This window comes from Alosa sapidissima, chromosome 12 (assembly GCF_018492685.1).
Source record: "Alosa sapidissima isolate fAloSap1 chromosome 12, fAloSap1.pri, whole genome shotgun sequence".
NCBI lineage: Eukaryota > Metazoa > Chordata > Actinopteri > Clupeiformes > Clupeidae > Alosa > Alosa sapidissima.
The window spans coordinates 36,774,296-36,794,619 of NC_055968.1; the positions used below are offsets into that span (position 1 = coordinate 36,774,296).

The 20,324-nt window shown below is 47.6% G+C and overlaps 1 protein-coding gene across 1 annotated transcript in view; it reads right to left on the bottom strand.

The window, feature by feature from the left end:
- Window positions 1-340: 340 nt before the first annotated feature.
- grin3bb (glutamate receptor, ionotropic, N-methyl-D-aspartate 3Bb) overlaps window positions 341-20,324 on the bottom strand; it is a 172,647-nt gene continuing 152,663 nt past the window's right edge. Inside the window, 7 exon segments of the mRNA XM_042111786.1 lie at window positions 341-720; window positions 875-1,007; window positions 1,009-1,195; window positions 4,696-4,763; window positions 6,781-6,945; window positions 10,555-10,706; window positions 15,475-15,590. Coding sequence (XP_041967720.1) covers window positions 515-720; window positions 875-1,007; window positions 1,009-1,195; window positions 4,696-4,763; window positions 6,781-6,945; window positions 10,555-10,706; window positions 15,475-15,590 — 1,027 coding nt within the window. The 3' untranslated portion in view covers window positions 341-514.

Here is a 20,324-nt window from a genome sequence, read left to right on the forward strand (position 1 = left end):
CTCTCTCTCTCTCTCTCTCTATGCCTGCGTTCAGATTGTTGTGCCATACCATAGTCTTGACATTCATTTCCTCTCCAAACTGAACGTGAACACGAGAGAGAATAAAAAATACACACCTCTGGATCTTAGAGCGTGTGTGTGTGTGTGTGTGTGTGTGTGTGCGTGTGTGTGTGTGTGTGTGTGTGTGTGTGTTTTGATGAGTTCTGATGAGTTCTGTTCTGAGCTCTTCATGGGCATGCTGGTTTGTGTGTGTGTGTGTGTGTGTGCGCGAAGACCTTGAGCGGTTCCTCCCAAACTCTCCAATGACCTGTCCAATCTGCTACAGGCCACTGGAGGGAGCAAGAGAGCGGTCAGCAGGTGTGTCTGTATTCGGGGGTGTTTCCAGAGCCTGTGTTTGCAGTCCAGTGTGTCCACTGCGCACAGACCGGACACGGGCTCAGAGAGGAATCCCTCGGGAGAGATGACCAGCGGGAGGGGAGAGTGTGCTGCTGCCCCCTAGAGGCCTGGCTAAGCATCACCTCTGGCTCTGGTCATCTTTGGGGGCCGGTGCCCGAGAGGGGAGGGGCACGGCGAGGGGGAGGGACTCCGTGGGCGCCATGGCGACCGTTCTGGCCCTCTCCTTGGCCAGCGTGGTCTGCAGCTCGGCCCGCCGGGCCAGAGCCGCCTTCAGCTGCTCTCGGATGCCGTCGATGTGCTGCGTGAGCGCGTCCAGCTCACCGTCTCGAGGAGCGTCCGAGCACGAGGACGCCGTTGCCGTGGTGATGGCCGTGGACACCGAGGGCACTGACTGGGCGCTGCCCATGGAGGCGGAGAGGGAGGAGGCCACGGAACGCGGGTAGCGGGAGGGGGATGGACAGACCGCCATGGTGATGACCGCCGCTGCTGGACGACGCCAGACCCGCCGGACCCCCGTTCTCACACACGTGTGACGTCACCACTCTGGGCCCCGAGCGCCCCCCTCCCCCTGCTGCTGCCGACGCGCTGGCGCTGGCCCCCCCCCTCCCCCTCCGCCGGCCGGCCCCCCAGGCGCGCCAGCAGCCGCCGCGTGTTGAGCGTCTCCAGGTTGAAGTGGACGCGCTTGTTGTCCTTGGCGGCCAGTGCCTCGGCCGCCTGCTTGGCCGCACGACTGCTCTCGTTGTTCCAGCGGGCGAACGCTCCGGCCGGGGGGGGCACAGGGGGAGGCTGGAGGTTACAGCTGCAGAGAGAGAGAGAGAGAGAGAGAGAGAGGAAGGGAGAGAGAGAGAGAGGGGGAGAGAGAGAGAGAAGAGAGGGAGGGAGAGAGAGAGAGAGAGGAAGGGAGAGAGAGATGGGAAGAGGGGGAGAAAGAGAGAGGAAGAGGAAGAGGGATGGAGAGAGAGAGAGAGGAAGGGGGAGAGAGAGAGGGGGACGGAGAGGTGGAGAAAGAGAGAGAGATGGGAAGGGAGAGAGGGAGAGAGAATGGCAGCACTTACTAGGGAGTCTCGCTGCAGTTGCACATAGAATGTCATCACATCAGAATCCTGAAGTTAAGCTGCTCATGTTCTTACGAAGATGAGTAATTAACACGATGATGAAGATGAGTAATTAACACGATGATGAAGATGAGTAATTAACACGTTAGATGAGTAATTAACACGATGATGAAGATGAGTAATTAACACGATGATGAAGATGAGTAATTAACACGATGATGAAGATGAGTAATTAACACAAAAATGTTGCTCATGTTCTTCTCCATCCACCAGCTATCACTCTGTGTCCCTTCTGCAGCCTGGATGGCCACTGAACTACAGTACAGGCATTGCTATCATTAGGATGGCTTTCCACATAACCAAATCACACTGGCCACTACCAAATCACACTGGCCACTACCAAATCATTCTGTAGCCACTACCAAATAACTCTGTGGCCACTAGCAAATCACACTGTGGCCACTGAACTTTAGCCAGCAGCCAGGCCAGCGGATATCCTGTCTGCTGAATTACTGAAGCTAAGCAGGTGTGGGCCTGGTTAGCACTTGGATGGGAGACCTCCTTGGAAAACTAGGTTGCTGCTGGAAGTGGTGTTGGTGGGTGGCCAATAGGTGGCACTCTTTCTTCTGGCCAAAAAAAGGATCGATCCCAATGCCTCAGCGCAGTGACGGGGACACTGCACTGTAGGAGATGCTGTCCTTCGGATGAGACGTTAAACCAAGGTCCTGACTCACTGTGGTCATTAAAGATCCCATGGCAAGTAGGGGGATCCCCGGTATCCTGGCTCAATCAACCTGGCCCCCTAATCATCCCTACTGTAATTGGCTCATTCAACCTGGCCCCCTAATCATCCCTACTGTAATTGGCTCATTCAACCTGGCCCCCCTAATCATCCCTACTGTAATTGGCTCATTCAACCTGGCCCCCTAATCATCCCTACTGTAATTGGCTCATTCAACCTGGCCCCCTAATCATCCTGCACTGTAATTGGCTCATTCACTCCCTCACTCTCCACCTCAAGCTGGTGTGTGGTGAGCGTTCTGGCGCATAATGGCTGCCGTGCATCAGCCAGGTGGGTGCTACGCGCTGGAGATGGTTAGTGAGGTTCCCCCTTCACTGTGAAGTGCTTTGAGTGTGGAGAAAAGCACTATGTAATGTTGTTCTTGTTGAACTATACCGGTATCATTGGGATGGCGTTCCAAATAACCTACAGTGGGTCCCAGTTAAGAATTGACACTTCATTCACCATCAAGGTGATTCATAGCCTGGCGGGCCATCCTATATCATTGAAATGTATAGTCTGGCATCGAACCATTCACCTCGCTTAATCCAAGGGGCGGGCAGAGAATTGTCTTTCAAACTGCCTAGGCATGCAATAGGCCAGCGCTACGACCATATCCGTATCCGGTCGGCAAAACGGCAAATACATCCTTCTTCGAAAGGAATGACTTAAGTGCATTGTGTTGCTCAACTTTCAAAGAAAAGCACAAGTCCAACTCCTCCAAAGTTGACGCCAACGCCGATTCAAACAACCGCTCTTCATTTCGCCATAGCCACCTTCCTTGTTGTTCACCGTCGCAGGACTGTCGTTAAGCCCGCCTTAGACTCTCTAACAAAATAGAGCGCTGTGATTGGATGACGTCCACGGCATCAGCCAATAGAAATCCCTATGGTTTGATACTAGACGTACAGGCTGAGCAAATTAATTTGCCGCCGCTAGGGTGCGTCTAGATTTCTAGGCTAGGTGATTCACGCAGCTGGGTGAAATTTAAGTACAACTGCAGCCGCTTGGGGGTTCCACAGTCGAACCGGACGGAGCATTCGACAGCAAGGGCTGTGACTGGCCGAGTTTTAAGTGCATTTCTCTGTGTTTTTAGCAGCCCCTGCAACATGCTAGTCCACTGTAGCCTATAAGCTTTGTACATAATGTTAAACATAGTTTTGGATTCAGTGGCAAGATGTCTTGATTGTACAGATAAATAAAGTCATGTTTCAACACACTTTAGGTCAAAATCACACCGGAATTATCCTTTAACAGGGGAAATTAATTGGGCATGAATCATTGTGCAGAACGGTATGTTGGTATTTGAAACATACACGACATTCAAACTGTTGATAAAATGTGCACTATAAACTGGTCTGTAGGCTAACATTGGACAAATAAATGACACTGACTCGCCATATCCTGACTCTGAAAAAACATTGTCTTGCTTTGCCGCAAACTCAGCATGAAATCATAGGCCAGTTTGCAGGTAGCCTAACGTCTTTTTCAATTCATAGAAGGGAGAGCCCAGTCTCTCCTGTGACATTGAGGTGCGCAAATAGTTTTTAATAGCCTGTTCAACTTCGAAAAGCTTCACCCGATGCCAGTCACTGATCGCAATTTCAAATTTCAGGAAGCTTCGTTCAATCTTTTTAAGTTTTAAGTGCAGTAGGCCCCTATCTGCCCCCTTTGGAATTATATTTCGAGCCTATTATAAGGTCCAGTGCGTTATGTCCTGGGATTCGGACGTGCTCAAAAAGAAAAGAAAAAACACTTTTTTATAGATGGTCCAGCTGTTTTAAAAAAAATTAGTGCTACATTCAAACGCAAAAGGTGCTTTGATATCTTTTTCCTTTGAACGTCGGCAAGCAGGCATGCTGCGGTTGCAATGAATGAGGAATTGTTTTTATCTGCGGATTTATTTTTTGCATTATTTTGAATATGACTCGCTCCAGTCTCAACAGCACGTCTACTTTTTCCACACGCATCTAAGTTCTAACACACACATCCCCTCTCGCTTTCTCTCTCTCCATCCCTGCGCACGGGGCTTTCTTAAAGGAGCTGCACCATCTTACAACAACTGCATCTACATTTTCATATTAGAATGTTTTGTCTGTTTAAGTGTAAGCTTAAACTACCGTGATCAATTTAAGTTCCCGTGCCCCCGCTGAAAGTCTCATGCACTTATCGTTACACTATCATATCTATAAGTAACCGTGACAAATAGGGTATAAGATATATAAACTCACGCTATTGTATTATCATATTTGTTTGGTAATGGCTCACTGCGTCATGGAAGCAGTTAAGTCAAGTCGCATCAAAAATAGTAGTGGCAGAACTCCCAAGTGACACCTTGTGGTTGTTTGTGTCAACTGCAGTTTGTGCCATTTCTGCTGAGAAAATGGGGTGCGTGATTCATGAAGCAACCCGTCCAAACTTAACTGGGACCCACTGTAATCACCGTGGCAACTGATCTCTTACCTCTTCTCTGCGTTGGCACGTTGCTTCTTCACGTCTTCATAAGTCATGTTCAAAGCTCGGTGAATTTTCTGTGAAAAACAAAAACAATGCAGGATAATCAGCTTCAACATGATCATCATCATCATCAGCACCATCATCACCATCATCATCACCATCATCATCATCATCATCATCACCATCCTCATCAGTGACAGCATTGCATTAAGGTCTTTGTTGGTATTAACAGATGCAAATTCTTTGCCATTACCACTAGCTACCAGCAGGTGGTGCTTTGGCATTGTAAAGTGCACTTTCCCTCAGTAAATGTCAAGGTGAAATACACGATTATTGACTGTGCTTTTGGCTGTGAGGGAGACGTGGGAAACCAATACCATAAAACTCATTTTACAGCCAATAAACATTTACAAACACTGAATTAATCAAAAACGTGTGAGCCATAAGTGCGTTATAGTGCCATTTCCTGGACAGACTGCCCAATATACACCCAAATATACACTTTAGTGGCATAAAGTACAATGCTATGTGGAAATCTTGGGCTTTCTAACCAAGTCTCCACAGTACCAAACCCAAGGACAGACCTGTGTGTGTATCTGTTTTATGTGTTCTTGTGTGTGTGTGTGTGTGTGTGTGTTTTATGTGTTCTTGTGTTGTCAAAGTCAAAGTCTGCTTTATTGTCAGTTTCTTCACATGTCAAGACATACAAAGAGATTACGTTTCCCACTATCCCACGGTGGAGACAAGACATATTTTAACCAATTAGGTCCACAGACAAACATAACATTCAAGTAAACAATATAAAAAGTAAATAAGAAGGCACATACAATGAAGAAATAAGAACAGCAAAATTTGGGTTGAAATTGTGCAACTGTGCATACAGTAGACAGTCAATATAATAGTGCAAAAGTCATAAATGGCTGAGGTAGTTCTGTTTGACCTAAGTATGCAAGTGGCATAGTGGTGCAAGTTATGTAAGAGCAGCAGAAGTGTGTTCAGAAGTGTTTTCAGGACAACAGGACAACAACAACAAGTTGCAAAGTGTGCAAGTGTACAAGTGGAGTAGTGCAAGGCAGCCATTGTGGGTCCAAAGTCCAGGATGTTATGTAGCTGAGGGTGGAGGGGGGAGAGGAGGGAGAGAGTTCAGCATCCTAACAGCCTGGTGTATGAAGCTGTTGGTGAGTCTGGTGGTGTGGGAGCGCAGGCTTCTGTACCTCTTCCCAGAGGGCAGTAGATCAAACAGATTGTGAGCGGGGTGACTTGCATCACTCACAATTGTGGTCGCCTTGCGGGTGAGGTGGGAGGTGTAAATGTCCTCTAGGGAGGGGAGTAAGGCACCAATAATCCTTCCAGCTGTGTTCACTATGCGCTGCAGGGCTTTCCTGTTGTATTCAGTGCAGCTTCCGCCCCACACAGCGATACAGCTGGAGAGGATGCTCTCAATGGTGCCTCGGTAGAATGTGGTCATGATGGCTGGTGGAGCTCTTGCTCGCCTGAGTTTCCGCAGGAAGTACAGGCGGCGCTGAGCTCTCTTCGCCAGTGATGCAGTGTTGGTGGTCCAGGAGAGGTCTTCACGGATGTGCACCCCCAGGAATTTGGTGCTGGTCCTTGGTCTTGCTGACGTTCAGCAGGAGGTTGTTGTCCCTGCACCACATGGTCAGAAGGTCGACCTCCATCCTGTATTGAGTCTCGTCGCCCTTGGTGATGAGACCCACCAGACTTGTGTAGTCAGCAAATTTCACTATGTGGTTGTTGCTGTAGGTTGCAGTGCAGTCATGCGTCAGCAGGGTGAAGAGCAGCGGACTGAGCATGCAGCCTTGGGGGGCCCCCGTGCTCAGTGTGATGCTGTGTGTGTGTGTGTGTGTGTTTTATGTGTTCTTATGTTCTCGCGTGTGTGTGTGTGTGTGTGTATGTATGTGTTCTTGTGTGTGTGTTTGTGTGTGTGTCTGTGTGTTTTATGTGTTCTTGTGTGTGTGTGTGTGTTTTATGTGTTCTTGTGTGTGTGTTTTATGTGTTCTTGTGTTCTCGTGTGTGTGTGTGTGTGTGTGTGTGTGTGTGTGTGTGTGTGTGTGTGTGTGTGTGTCAGCTCACCTGACTGGTGTGAAGCCAGTACTTGAACTTCTGTCTGCGGCGGATGTGAGGGAGGACCAGGCGGTAGAAGGCGTGCTCACCAGCTAGCGTTAGCAACGCGCCCGTCACACCCACACACAGCAGCACGAACAACCCTGAGAAGTGACGGATGCCCATCTGAAGAGTCTGTGTGTGTGTGTGTGTGTGTGTGTGTGTGTGTGTGTGTGTGTGTGTGTGTGTGTGTGTGTGTGTGTGTGTGAGAGAGAGAGAGAGAGAGAGAGAGTAGAAGAACATGACACACTCATCTAGTATTCACACATATTGGACACACATATAGAATGAATCTAAAATGAGTCTAGATTCAACATGGCCATCCACAGTGGTCTAGATTCAACATGGCCATTCCCAAGTTGGCCTGTAGGTGGCAGTGTGACCCTGCCCTGCCCAGGCCAGGCGGAGGCGGAGGCCTCTGGGTTGGAGTGAGTGTGTGCAGCTCTGGCAGGAGAGGGAAACACTTGAATCCCCAGCATGGGCCTGACTCGGGAGGGAACCTTCTGCCTAGAACTAATTGGAATTGAAAAAGTTCTTGTTTAATTGAAATAGAGGGCAGGCTTCACAGGCCAGACTGAATGGCATGCACACTGAGCCCCCCCCCCCCCCCGGCCACTCTCCCGCCTGCCAGATTAAAACATTAATGACGACACGCATGTCTCACGTGTGCCTGCCTGGTGCCTGTCTCGGTGAAGAGCGAGACATTACGGACAACACGCAGGTCTGAAGAACGCTGCCCACCTGTCTCACGCAGGTCTCACGTGTGCTCGCCTGTCTCACGCAGGTCTCACGTGTGCTCGCCTGTCTCACGCAGGTCTCACGTGTGCTCGCCTGTCTCACGCAGGTCTCACGTGTGCTCGCCTGTCTCACGCAGGTCTGAAGAACGCTGCCCGCCGTCTCTGGCAGAGGCAACACTTGGCCTTGAGATGTTTCATTGTCATTTTTGTTTTACAGTCCGATGATGGATACTGCCGGACGGTGTGCTTAACACTGACCCTTCCGTTGCATTTAAAAAATGGAAGCCCATGACGGACGCTTACAAAATCAATAACAAGAAGTATTCTACAGAAATCTTGCACAGTGAGTAGTTTTGCACATCCGTGGGCGTAGCCGCCTGCGCAGGTAGAGAGATAGATTTGATATTTTATGGATCCATCAGGAGGGGGGTATTAGGTGGAGAGGCAGTTTTGGAGCCAAATGCAGCTTCCCGTTCCCCTGCCCATTCTGCACTTCTCTTAAGGGTGTGTGTGTGTGTGTGTGTGTGTGTGTGTGTGTGTGTGTCTCTTAAAGCCGCTGAAGAGATGCCTGGCCACCAAGATTAACGCTCAATGTGAGTTTGTCAGCTGGAAAAATGATTTGGAGCGTCTGCCGTCCTGTGTGTGTGTGTGTGTGCATCTGCCGTCCCAAATTGAAAATGAGAGCGCTGTTCCGTGCTGACTCGCCCGCACTGGGGGCATACACACACACACACACACACACACACACACACACACACACACACACACACACACACACACATCCACATCCACATCCTCAGACACACGCGCAGGGGCAAGAGAAAGAGGGGGAACGAGCAATCGGCCAGCATGGCTTTGCATCCACACTCAACAGGAGGGAGGGAGAGAGAGATAGAGAAGGAGGGAAGAAGGGAGAATGAGAGAGAGAGAGAGAGGGATGGAGAGAGAGAGAGATGAGTAACAGAGAGGGGGACAGAGAGCACTGGTTTGCATCTCAATGGGAAAGAAAGGAAGGGATGGAGAGAGACAGAGGGATGGAGAGAGAGAGAGAAGGATGGAGAGAGAGAGGGATGCAAAGACAGAGAGAGAAGGATGGAGAGAGAGAGGGATGCAAAGACAGAGAGAGAAGGATGGAGAGAGAGAGGGATGGAGAGAGAGGGATGGAGAGACAGAGGGATGGAGAGAGAGAGAGGGATGGAGAGAGAGAGGGATGGAGAGAGAGAGAGAGATGGAGAGAGATGGAGGGATAGAGGGAGGTAGAGAGGGAGAGAGAGAGAGGGAGGGAGAGAGATGGAGACAGGGAGGTAGAGAGGGAGGGAGAGAGAAAGGGATAGAGGGCATCTGAGGGATGAGAAGACGCACCGGTGGCGGATTGTTCTGGAATGCCGACATGTTGCACCCCTGGGGCTCTCATCCCCCCTCACACACACACACTCACACACTCACACACTCACACACACACACTCACACACACACTCACACACTCACACACACTCACACACTCTCACACACACACACTCACACACGCACACACACACAGACACACACTCTCTCTCACACACACACACACACACACACACACATCTCCCTCTTTCTGCAGTCCTCTGTTGCCCATTTCGTCTTGGCACTGGACCAAATGGAGCTGCCAGACAGCCATCGGACTCTGGCACTGCTATCATGACTTCAGCTTAAGCCTGTCACTGAGGTGTGTGTGTGTGTGTGTGTGTGTGTGTGTGTGTGAAACGTGTGAAATGTGGTACCCCAAACTGAAACACCACATTCTTTTGCTTGACTCAGCTGCGAACCCCATTTAAACACGCACACACACGCACACACACACATCCTGAGTGTGGATTCTCATCTTCTTCCAGCTTCCTCGGGTGCCTGCGTCTGATGCTGAGGCAAGCAGTGGGATTTGGGATGGAAATGAGGAATAATCTGTTTAGTGCAGGCTCTGTGTGTGTGTGTGTGTGTGTGTGTGTGTGTGTGTGTGTGTGTGTGTGTGAGTGTGTGGTGTGTGAGTGTGAGTGTGAGAGTGAGTGTGTGAGTGTGTGTGAGTGTGTGTGTGTGTGTGTGAGTGTGTGTGTGAGTGTGAGTGTGAGTGTGTGTGTGTGTGTGTGTGTGTGTATGTGTGTGTGAGTGTGAGTGTGAGTGTGAGTGTGAGAGTGAGTGTGTGTGAGTGTGTGTGAGTGTGTGTGTGTGTGTGTGTGTGTGTGTGTGTGTGTGTGTGAGTGTGTGTGTGTGTGTGTGTGTGTGTGTGTGTGTGAGTGTGTGTGTGTGTGTGTGTGTGTGTGTGTGTGTGCAGGCTATGGTAATTCTGGCCCCTGATTCCAAGGAGACGAGCCTGAGGTGCCACGTGCAGGACTTTTATCGTCGCCTGACACGGCGCTCCACACGGATATCGTCGCCTGACACAGCGCTCCACACGGTTAGGCTGCCCAACTGTCCAGCACCGACATCTCAGGCCTCTCCAGTTGGCCGGAGAGGAGGGAAGAGGAGAAGAGGAGAGGAGGAGAGGAGAGGAGAGGAGAGGAGGAGAGGAGGAGAGGAGAGGAGAGGAGAAGAGAGGAGGAGAAGAGAGGAGGAGAGAAGAGGAGAAGAGGAGAGGAGGAGAGGAGAGGAGAAGAGAGGAGGAGAAGAGAGGAGGAGAGGAGAGGAGAGGAGGAGAGAAGGGAGGAAAGGAGAGGAGGAGAGAGGAGAGGATGGGAGAGGAGGAGAGAGGAGGGTAGATGTGGAGTGGAGAGGACACACACACACACACACACACACACACACACTCACACCTCAGGTCTCAGCATCACCATGTGCTCTTATCTGAGTGCAATTGAGTCTAGTTGCTACAGCTCACCCCCCTTTACAGAAGAAGACCTATACACTCCACAGCGCTATGTGATTAAGGTGCAACAGACACACACACACACACACACACACACACACACACACACACAGACACAGACAGACACACACACACACACACACACACACACACACACACACACACACTGACCTCGGTGACGGCAAACACCCTCTTGCCGCAGGGCACCACCTTGTACCACTTGTCGTGCAGCATGTCCATGTAGCCGTCAGACTTGTAGCGGCTGATGAACTCGGACATGTTGGACGTGAGGGGAGAGTTCTGGGGCAGACCAATTCCATAACCTGTCACAGAGCACAGCACCTTAATGTATTAATCACCACAGCACCTTAATGTGTTAATCACCACAGCATCTTAATGTGTTAATCATCACGTCATCTTTGTGTTAATCATCACGTCATCTTAATGTGTTAATCATCACGTCATCTTAATGTGTTAATCATCATGCACAGCATTTTAATATGTTAATCATCACGTCATCTTAATGTGTTAATCATCACATAATTTTAATATGTTAATCATCACGTCATCTTAATGTGTTAATCATCACGTCATATGAACACAGCATCTTAATGTGTTAATCACCACGTCATATGAACACAGCATCTTAATGTGTTAATCATCATGCACAGCATTTTAATATGTTAATCATCACGTCATCTTAATGTGTTAATCATCACATCATATGAACACAGCATCTTAATATGTTATTCTACACGTCAAAAATACATTCTATTCCACTAAAATGAGCGGTTCCTATGTACCTTGTACACATCCCAAGAAGCCACACCATGGGCATCACCATCACCACACCGGCTCACTTCTACATGGGCATTACCATCACAGGGGCAGCCGTGGCCTACTGGTTAGCGCTTCAGACTTGGAACCGGAGGGTTGCCGGTTCGGACCCCGACCAGTAGGCACGGCTGAAGTGCCCTTGAGCAAGGCACCTAACCCCTCACTGCTCCCCGAGCGCCGCTGTTGATGCAGGCAGCTCACTGCGCTGGGATTAGTGTGTGCTTCACCTCACTGTGTGTACACTGTGTGCTGAGTGTGTTTCACTAATTCACGGATTGGGATAAATGCAGAGACCAAATTTCCCTAACGGGATCAAAAGAGTATATATACTTATATACTTATACTTATACTTATCACCACACCGGCTCATAGAGGATTTCTAGATATATCACTACACCGACTCATAGAGGACTTCTACATATAACACTACACCGGCTCATAGAGGACTTCTACATATAACTCTACACCGACTCATAGAGGACTTCTACATATAACACTACACCGGCTCATAGAGGACTTCTACATATAACACTACACCGGCTCATAGAGGACTTCTACATATAACACTACACCGGCTCATAGAGGACTTCTACATATATGGCAGATTTATGGGGGTGGCTCATAATAGCACTGTTTGAACTACAAACACCAATGCACTACATTGACTGCAGCCCTATGATTTCTAAATCTGTGCTATTCCAAAAGACCTTTTTCACAGCAGCAATTTGACAGGAAATAGTAGGGCGAGCACAGGTGTTATTAAATACCTTAACACTCTGATTTGACAACGCAAATTAGTTACAGGCAACACTAGCAGTGGAATTTTATAACTGTGTTAAAACAACACCAACACTCTATTCAACACCATCCCTAAAATTTCAACTCTCATCTATTTGCTGTGCACACACACACACACACACACACACATATTAAGTGGAAGGTTAAAAACACTAGGCATGAGAATGATTCTTTGAATAAAGCTACAATACAAATGCTGATACTTCTCAGCTCTGTGTCAATACAAGAGAGGTACCCAATGACTTGTGAACACAACTTTGGCACGGCACGAGGAGAGAATAACACGTTTAATAATGTGTCGTTTCCACGGTCCACGGTCCACGGTCTGGCTTTAGGGCTGGGAGAGGAGGGGGGGCTCTACGTCTCGATCACGCCTACCTGAACTGCTGATGGTATTACATCATGTCTCTACCTGTACAGGTACGGTCTGGTTTGGGGTTGGGAGGGGGGGGGGGGGGGGGCTCTACATCTCTACCTGTACTGCTGATCGTATCACTTTTCTCTTTAATAATGAGATTTGGATCCTGGGGCAAAATCACAGAATCTTCCGGAGTTGACAAAGAATGTTAGAGAAGGAGGCGGAGACGGGATGGGATGGGCGACGCCCAGAAAGATCTGAGATAGAGTGATAGAGAGATAGAGTGATAGAGTGATAGAGAGATAGAGTGATAGAGAGATAGAGTGATAGAGTGATAGAGTGATAAAGGTCTGAGGTAGTGATAGAGTGATAGAGAGATAGAGTGATAGAGTGATAAAGGTCTGAGGTAGTGATAGAGTGATAGAGTGATAGAGATGTGAGATATGGGAGTGATAGACACACACACACTATACGCATATATGCTCATTCACACACACACACACACACACACACACACACACACACACACACACACACACACACGTGTGAGCAGGGCTGAGGGGGCATGATGTGCACCACCTGCTGCTTGGTGACAGATCGGTGTCAGTCGGCCTCCATCAGCACACACATTTCTCCTCCCCCTCTTTCACACCACCGCCTGTCAATCATCTGTCTCTCCCACAGAAGCCCTCCCAGGCTGACAGGTGCCAACACACACATTTTCTCTCTCTCTCACACACACACACATAAACACACACACACACTTCATCCCTCATACACACACAAGCACACACACACATACACGCACACATTTCATCTCTCTCTCTCTCTCTCTCTCTCTCACACACACACACACACACATTTTATCTCTCTCTCACACACACACACATTTTATCTCTCTCACACATACACATACATTTCATCTATCTCTTACACACACACACACACACACACACTTCATCCCTCATACACACACAAACACAAATACACACACACACACACACACTTCATCCCTCATACACACACAAACACACACATACACTTCATCCATCATACATACACACACACACACACACACACACACACACACACACACAGTTCATCCGTGGAGCTGAATGTCCAAAACAGCCCAGCACCTGGAGACCAACAACCTAATGGTCACTGACACATTGATGAAACATTAAGAAATAAATGTAAAGAGTTGTATCATATGGAGTTTATTTTTTTCGTTTTGGCAAGTAGCCGTATAATAAACAGAATATTGTATAGAACACCGGTCATTATTGGAAAAATAAGTCCCTTCAGGACAAAGCAAGAGCTGTTTGCCCTGTCAGGACCTATTTTCCCAATAATGACCGGCGTTCTATACAATATTCTGCGTATTATACAGCGTTCTATACACTATCCTGCGTATTATACAGCGTTCTATACACTATCCTGCGTATTATACAGCGTTCTATACACTATCCCTTACTCATTCATTCCTCTTCTGCAGTAACCTGACAGAAAATTCAACCAGCAAAAGAGTTTAGCGTGGTGCTGCCCATGCTAGCAGAAGAGTTTAGCGTGGTGCTGCCCATGCTAGCAGAAGAGTTTAGCGTGGAGCTGCCAGGAGAGGAGGTGGAGAAGGAAGAGGAGGAGGAGGAGGAGGAGAATGAAGAGGAGGAGGAGAGGAGGAGGAGGTGTAGCAGGAAGAGGAGGAAGAGGAGGAAGAGGAGGTGGAGAAGGAAGAGGAGGAGTAGGAGAAGGAAGAGGAGGAGGAGGAGAGGAGGTGGAGAAGGAAGAGGAGAAGCAGGAGGAGAGGAGGTGGAGAAGGAAGAGGAGGAGGAGAGGAAGAGAAGGAGGAGGAGGAGAGGAAGAGGAGAGGAGGTGTAGAAGGAAGAGGAGGAGGAGAGGAGGTAGAGAGGAGGTAGAGAAGGAAGAGGAGGAGGAGAGGAAGAGGAGAGGAGGTGTAGAAGGAGGCTTGCAGGTGAGGGAGGGTACCTATCACTCTGTGTCCAGAAGATGGAGGAACAAATGATTCTAGTGGTTCTAGTGGTGTTCTAGTGGGGTTCTAGTGGATCACTGAAGACAGAAATGTATCAGAAGAGCTGTATCAGAAGAGCACACACACACACACACACAAACACACACACACCCCTCACACTAACCCTGGCTTAAAGATGCTTCCCCCAAAACCAAGAATTGCGTCTAACACAATCCACAGAAAGCCAGCAGATAAACAAAGCCTCCACATACTCACACACACACACACACATACACACACACAAACACACACAAACACACACACACACACACACACACACACACACACACACACACACACACACACACACACACAAACACACACACACACACACACACACACACTCTCATACACACACACACACACACACACACTCTCTCATACACACACACACACACACACACACACACACACACACACAAACTCTCACACACACACATGTACGCCCTCCCACACACACACAACCACAGCACATACATACATACATGTACATACACAAACACAGCCACATACATATACATACACACACACACACACACACACACAGACAGACACAAAGACACACAACACAGACACAAAGACACACACACACACACACACACACACACACGTATGTCATGCTCCACTGCAGCATCCTAATCCCGTGCTTGCTCCCTGAGCAAAGGTGCTGTGTGATAGAATACATTTGAATAATCACTCACCAAATCAAACATATTGAAATTACACGCACACGCGCACACACACACACACAGGCATACACACACAAACACACATACACACCACACACACACACAACCTGAAAAATGGGATTTGGGGATTTGACACACTTACGTCTGCGCTTCTCCAGTTCTCATGTATTTTGAGCACAGTGGCCTCGCTAGAGTAAGAAACGAAAAGAGATGGTGTGTGTGTGTGTGTGCGTGCGCACGCGTGTGTGTGTGTGTGTGTGTGTGTGTGTGTTTCTGAATGTGTGTGTCTGAATGTGTGTGTGTGTGTGTGTGTGTGTGTGTGTGTGCGCACGCGTGTGTGTGTGAGTGTGTGTGTGTGTGTGTGTGTGTGTGTGACCACTGACCTTCGATGGCGAAGGGCTTGCCCACGGTCAGCAGTTTGCAGTCGGCGTCAATGGACACCTCGTAGTCCAGCAGAGCCTTGTCCATAATGAACGCGTCCAACTTGGGGGGATCTGTCCTTAACACACACACACACATAGCAGGGGGGGTTACAGAGAACACACAGACAAACACACACACACACGCACACACACATACACACACACACACACGTAACGTGACATGAGTCAGACAGAAGATGGGCCCTGAATCCTGTCCCTCTCAAGTCACCTTAAATGGTGTGATTAGCAACTAGAATTAAACAAATTCCCTGAGTGACACGTTTTATTATTATTATGCTGTAGGTTCAAATGAAGCTATAGATCCTATGAGTCTAAGGCTATGGATCCTATGAGTCTAAGGCTATGGATCCTATGAGTCTAAGGCTATAGTAAAAAGACCTAATTAGTCAAAGAGTTGTGTGACTTTTTTTGGGGGGGGCGGGGGGGGGGGTAGGGGTGCAGATGGCCTGGCTGCCCCCACTGCTAAAAAAAAATCACACACACACACAGACGCGGTGTGAGGCACTGCACACATAAACATATACACACACACACACACAGACGCGGTGTGAGGCACTGCACACATAAACATACACACACACACACACAGACGCGGTGTGAGGCACTGCACACATAAACATAAACATACACACACACACACACACACACAGACGCGGTGTGAGGCACTGCACACATAAACATACACACACACACACACAGACGCGGTGTGAGGCACTGCACACACAAACATACACATACACACACACACACACACAGACGCGGTGTGAGGCACTGCACACATAAACATACACACACACACACACAGACGCGGTGTGAGGCACTGCACACATAAACATACACATACACACACACACACACACACAGACGTGGTGTGAGGGCGCTAATCTGACTCCTGTGGCAGAGGCTGAGAGTGATCGGTCTCGTGTCATGTGGCCGAAACAGGAGAGGAAGGGCACAGCGCACTCATACATCACACACACTCACACACACACACACACACACACACACACACACACACACACACACACAGCACACTCATACATCACACACACACACACACACACACACACACACACACACAGCGCACTCATACATCACACACACACACACACACACACACACACACACACACACACACACACACACACACACACACACACACACACACACACACACACAGCACACTCATTCACACACACACACACACACACACACACACACACACACAGCACACTCATACATCACACACACACACACACACACACACAGCGCACTCATACATCACACACACACACACACAGGGTTGGGTAGATTACAGAAATCAAGTAACTATAATCAGCCCAGATTACAATAAAAAAATTGTGTAATCAGATTACAGTTACATTGTTGGGGATTACCTGATTACATTTTATCATGCAAATAATGCAACTTTTTTAGGATAGCCTAGCTATCTTTTAATTTGACAAGCAGTTCATTCGGATGTTCACTTTTTAGACTTTTTTAAGATATAGTTAAGAACAAAATTATTCATACCCCTGGCAAATATTGATTTTCTCTTGACCAATATGTTTGTTCTTAATTAAAATGACACTTGCACATGCCAAAAGGTTGCAAGACAATGTGGTAAAAACATGGAATCAAAAAAAGTGTTTTTATCTTTTTTAACATTTTTATTAAAAATTGTGTGTTCAAAATGATTCATACCCTTTTTAAACAATCACTGGAAACATCTTTATTTGCCACCACAGCTCTCAAAATGGTTCATAATACCCACCAAGCCTCTTCATGTCTCCACAATGATGGTAGACTTCACCTTTTTAGCAGCAATCTGGGTTTTGAGGCAGGAATGGCCTTGTGCTCACTTTTTTGACGGATTGAGGTCCGCTCTAAAATGTTGATATTGTTCTCTGTTAACCATTTCTTGCCTTGTTTGACTGTATGTTTTGGATCATTGTGTGGTTTAATGTTCAAATGCTACCTTTTGGGGCAGCCATGGCCTACTGGTTTCGGCCTTTGGGCTTGCCGGTTCGACTTCACTAATTCACGGATTGGAATAAATGCAAAGACCAAATGTCCCTCACGGGATCAAAAGATATACTTACTTACTAACTTACATGCTATTGGGGCAGGTCTCTCGGCACACTGCCTGAGCTTTTCCACCTAATCTTAATGTAGCCTCTTGTTTTAGTGTTACCGTTTACTTTGAGGAAGTCACCAGGGGCCTGTTGCACAAAAGCAGAATTAAGACATCCGGGATAAGTTACTGAGCTGCGCTCAATGAATCCAAAACAAGAGCGTACAGGCTTAATTGGTTGCACAACGAGCAAGCCAGGATGAGCAGACACGGATTCATCAAGCCAGGTGAAACCTATCCTGGATAAGTGCGCGCTCACGGCTCCCTCAAATAGACCCCGCCACCGATCACAGATTCACTGATTCACCATGGCAACTAGAGCGGCTTCATTGCTTCTTCTACGGTGTGAAGTAGGTAGATAGCCTTCTCACAACAGCAACAAACAGCAACACCTCTGTTTAGGAGAATATTGCAACTAGTGCTGCGACCACCACGTGTGAAATGGTTAGGCACTCCCGTGACGTCACATTGTCGCATGACAGGTCGGGAATGGCGATATTTAAAAGTTAATTAATGATCACAAACGTTTAAATAATGACAGTGGGTCTAGGTTTATGTGATAATGTGTAGTGGGCAGTGGAATAACTATTGGTTTCCGTTTGTGGTGACTGCTGACTGAGATAAGGGATGAGATTAAATAGATCCTGGAATTTAGCCTGGTCTGGAGCAGGCTAGCAGGCAAGATGGTCATGCTGGTGACCAGCCTGTCAAGCTGGTCATACTGGTTTGCTAGAATGACCAACATAAGCTGGCATGGCCAGTTAAACCAGCACTATAGACCAGCAACACCAGCTAAAATTACCAGCTTGAGGTGGTACGACAAGCAAAACCAGCTGAATTACCATCATAAGATGGGTAAACCAGCTGAAGGTATGTTTTCGCAAGAGTTTTGCTGGTCTAGCAAGTCAACCATCATAGGGTGGTCAAACAAGCTGGTTAACAAGCTGGTCAACCAGCAAACCACCTTTAGCTGGTCAGGCTGTTTTTTTCAGCAGGGTTGTTGTAGCCGGTGCCTGGCTTGTGTGGTGTTATGTGGTAATAACATTAAGTACTCCAGTTCGCAGCATGCTCAGTAGAGCTAGGCATGCGCGCTAGATGTTGAACAGACAGCGTGTGTAGTTTATGTTGGTTGTCGGCAGCAGCACTGTTATAAATAAACTACGATAGCAGTTTAGGGCAGCCGTGGCCCACTGGTTAGCACTCTGGACTTGTAACCGGAGGGTTACCGGTTCAAGCCCCGACCAGTAGGCCGCGGCTGTAGTGCCCTTGAGCAAGGCACCTAACCCCTCACTGCTCCCCGAGCGCCGCCGTTAAAGCAGGCAGCTCACTGCGCCGGGATTAGTGTGTGCTTCACCTCACTGTGTGCTGAGTGTGTTTCACTAATTCACCGATTGGGTTAAATGCAGAGACCAAATTTCCCTCACAGGATCAAAAAAGTATATATACTTTATATATACTTATATACTTATACTTGTACTTATACTTATACTTACGATAACTTGGAATACGTCTCGTCTGGCTTGATACCTGACATAACAGCGTGTATGTGTGTAGTGCAGTAAAGCAATTTGTTACATCGCGAGACTGCGAGACTTTCTGTCTCTGAGGCCAGTGGCCCACAGGCCCAAAGTAGCAGGTGGTTTTTCCGCTCACAGGCGCTAGGGGGAAGCAACCCGAATAGAGTCATATAACCATTTCACCATCAAATGTTTGACCTCTATAGAAAGCTGAGAACCTGTAATGTTTGACCTCTATAGAAAGCTGAGAACCTGTAATTTTCATAGGAAATAGTCAGAATAACTGTGTGATGTATTGACACAGTTACAGAGGCTAGAATATAGTTTTTTTTTTCTGCCAGATTACAAGCATCTCTGAACTGACCACATTTCAGCCCTCTAGGTCACTTGATATCACTTAGAAACAAAAGTAGATCAATATAAAATGAAAATATGAGTGCTTTAGACCATTATTTGCCAAGGTATGCTCATGCGTTTTGTAAAATGTAAACTCCCTATAGGACTTTTGGTTATCCAAAATGCATACTGACAATCAAAATGCTTACTGCACATGAACCCCTTTGAGTAGAAGCATAATCCTGGTCTCAAATGAGAGGTAACACTTTAAGGTTTTTTGTTGAATATTTAGATTGCATGTCAGGTGTTCTGATATAGACTGACTACACAAAATATGGAATAATTACACAAAAGTCTCTATTTTTGCATTTACTTTGTTGGTTCAACGAGTGTATATAAGATAGACTATACATCTGTACAATTAATATTGGATAATATACCATGAAGATTAATTTTTTTAAGGATTCCTGTGAATATTTCAAGACCCAATATGCTGCATCTACTTATTGCTAAGGATACACACTGCAGCTAGAGGGCAGGGAGGCACCAAGGGTGGAGGGGGGGGGCATTTTGGATTAAATTTAATAAGACATAGTAAGATTAATCTGAGAATGTAAAGAACTGTACAGATTGGACATGAAAAAAGTTGTAATTTTTGAATTCCCAAGTGTCAAAGCTTTGAAATGGTGTATAACATTACTATGCTACATAGCAATATGGTGCATACAATTGATTTAGAATGTTGGGGGGAGGTGGGGGAGGGGGGTAACCGCCCCGCTGGTGGGACACTGAAGATTAAAGCT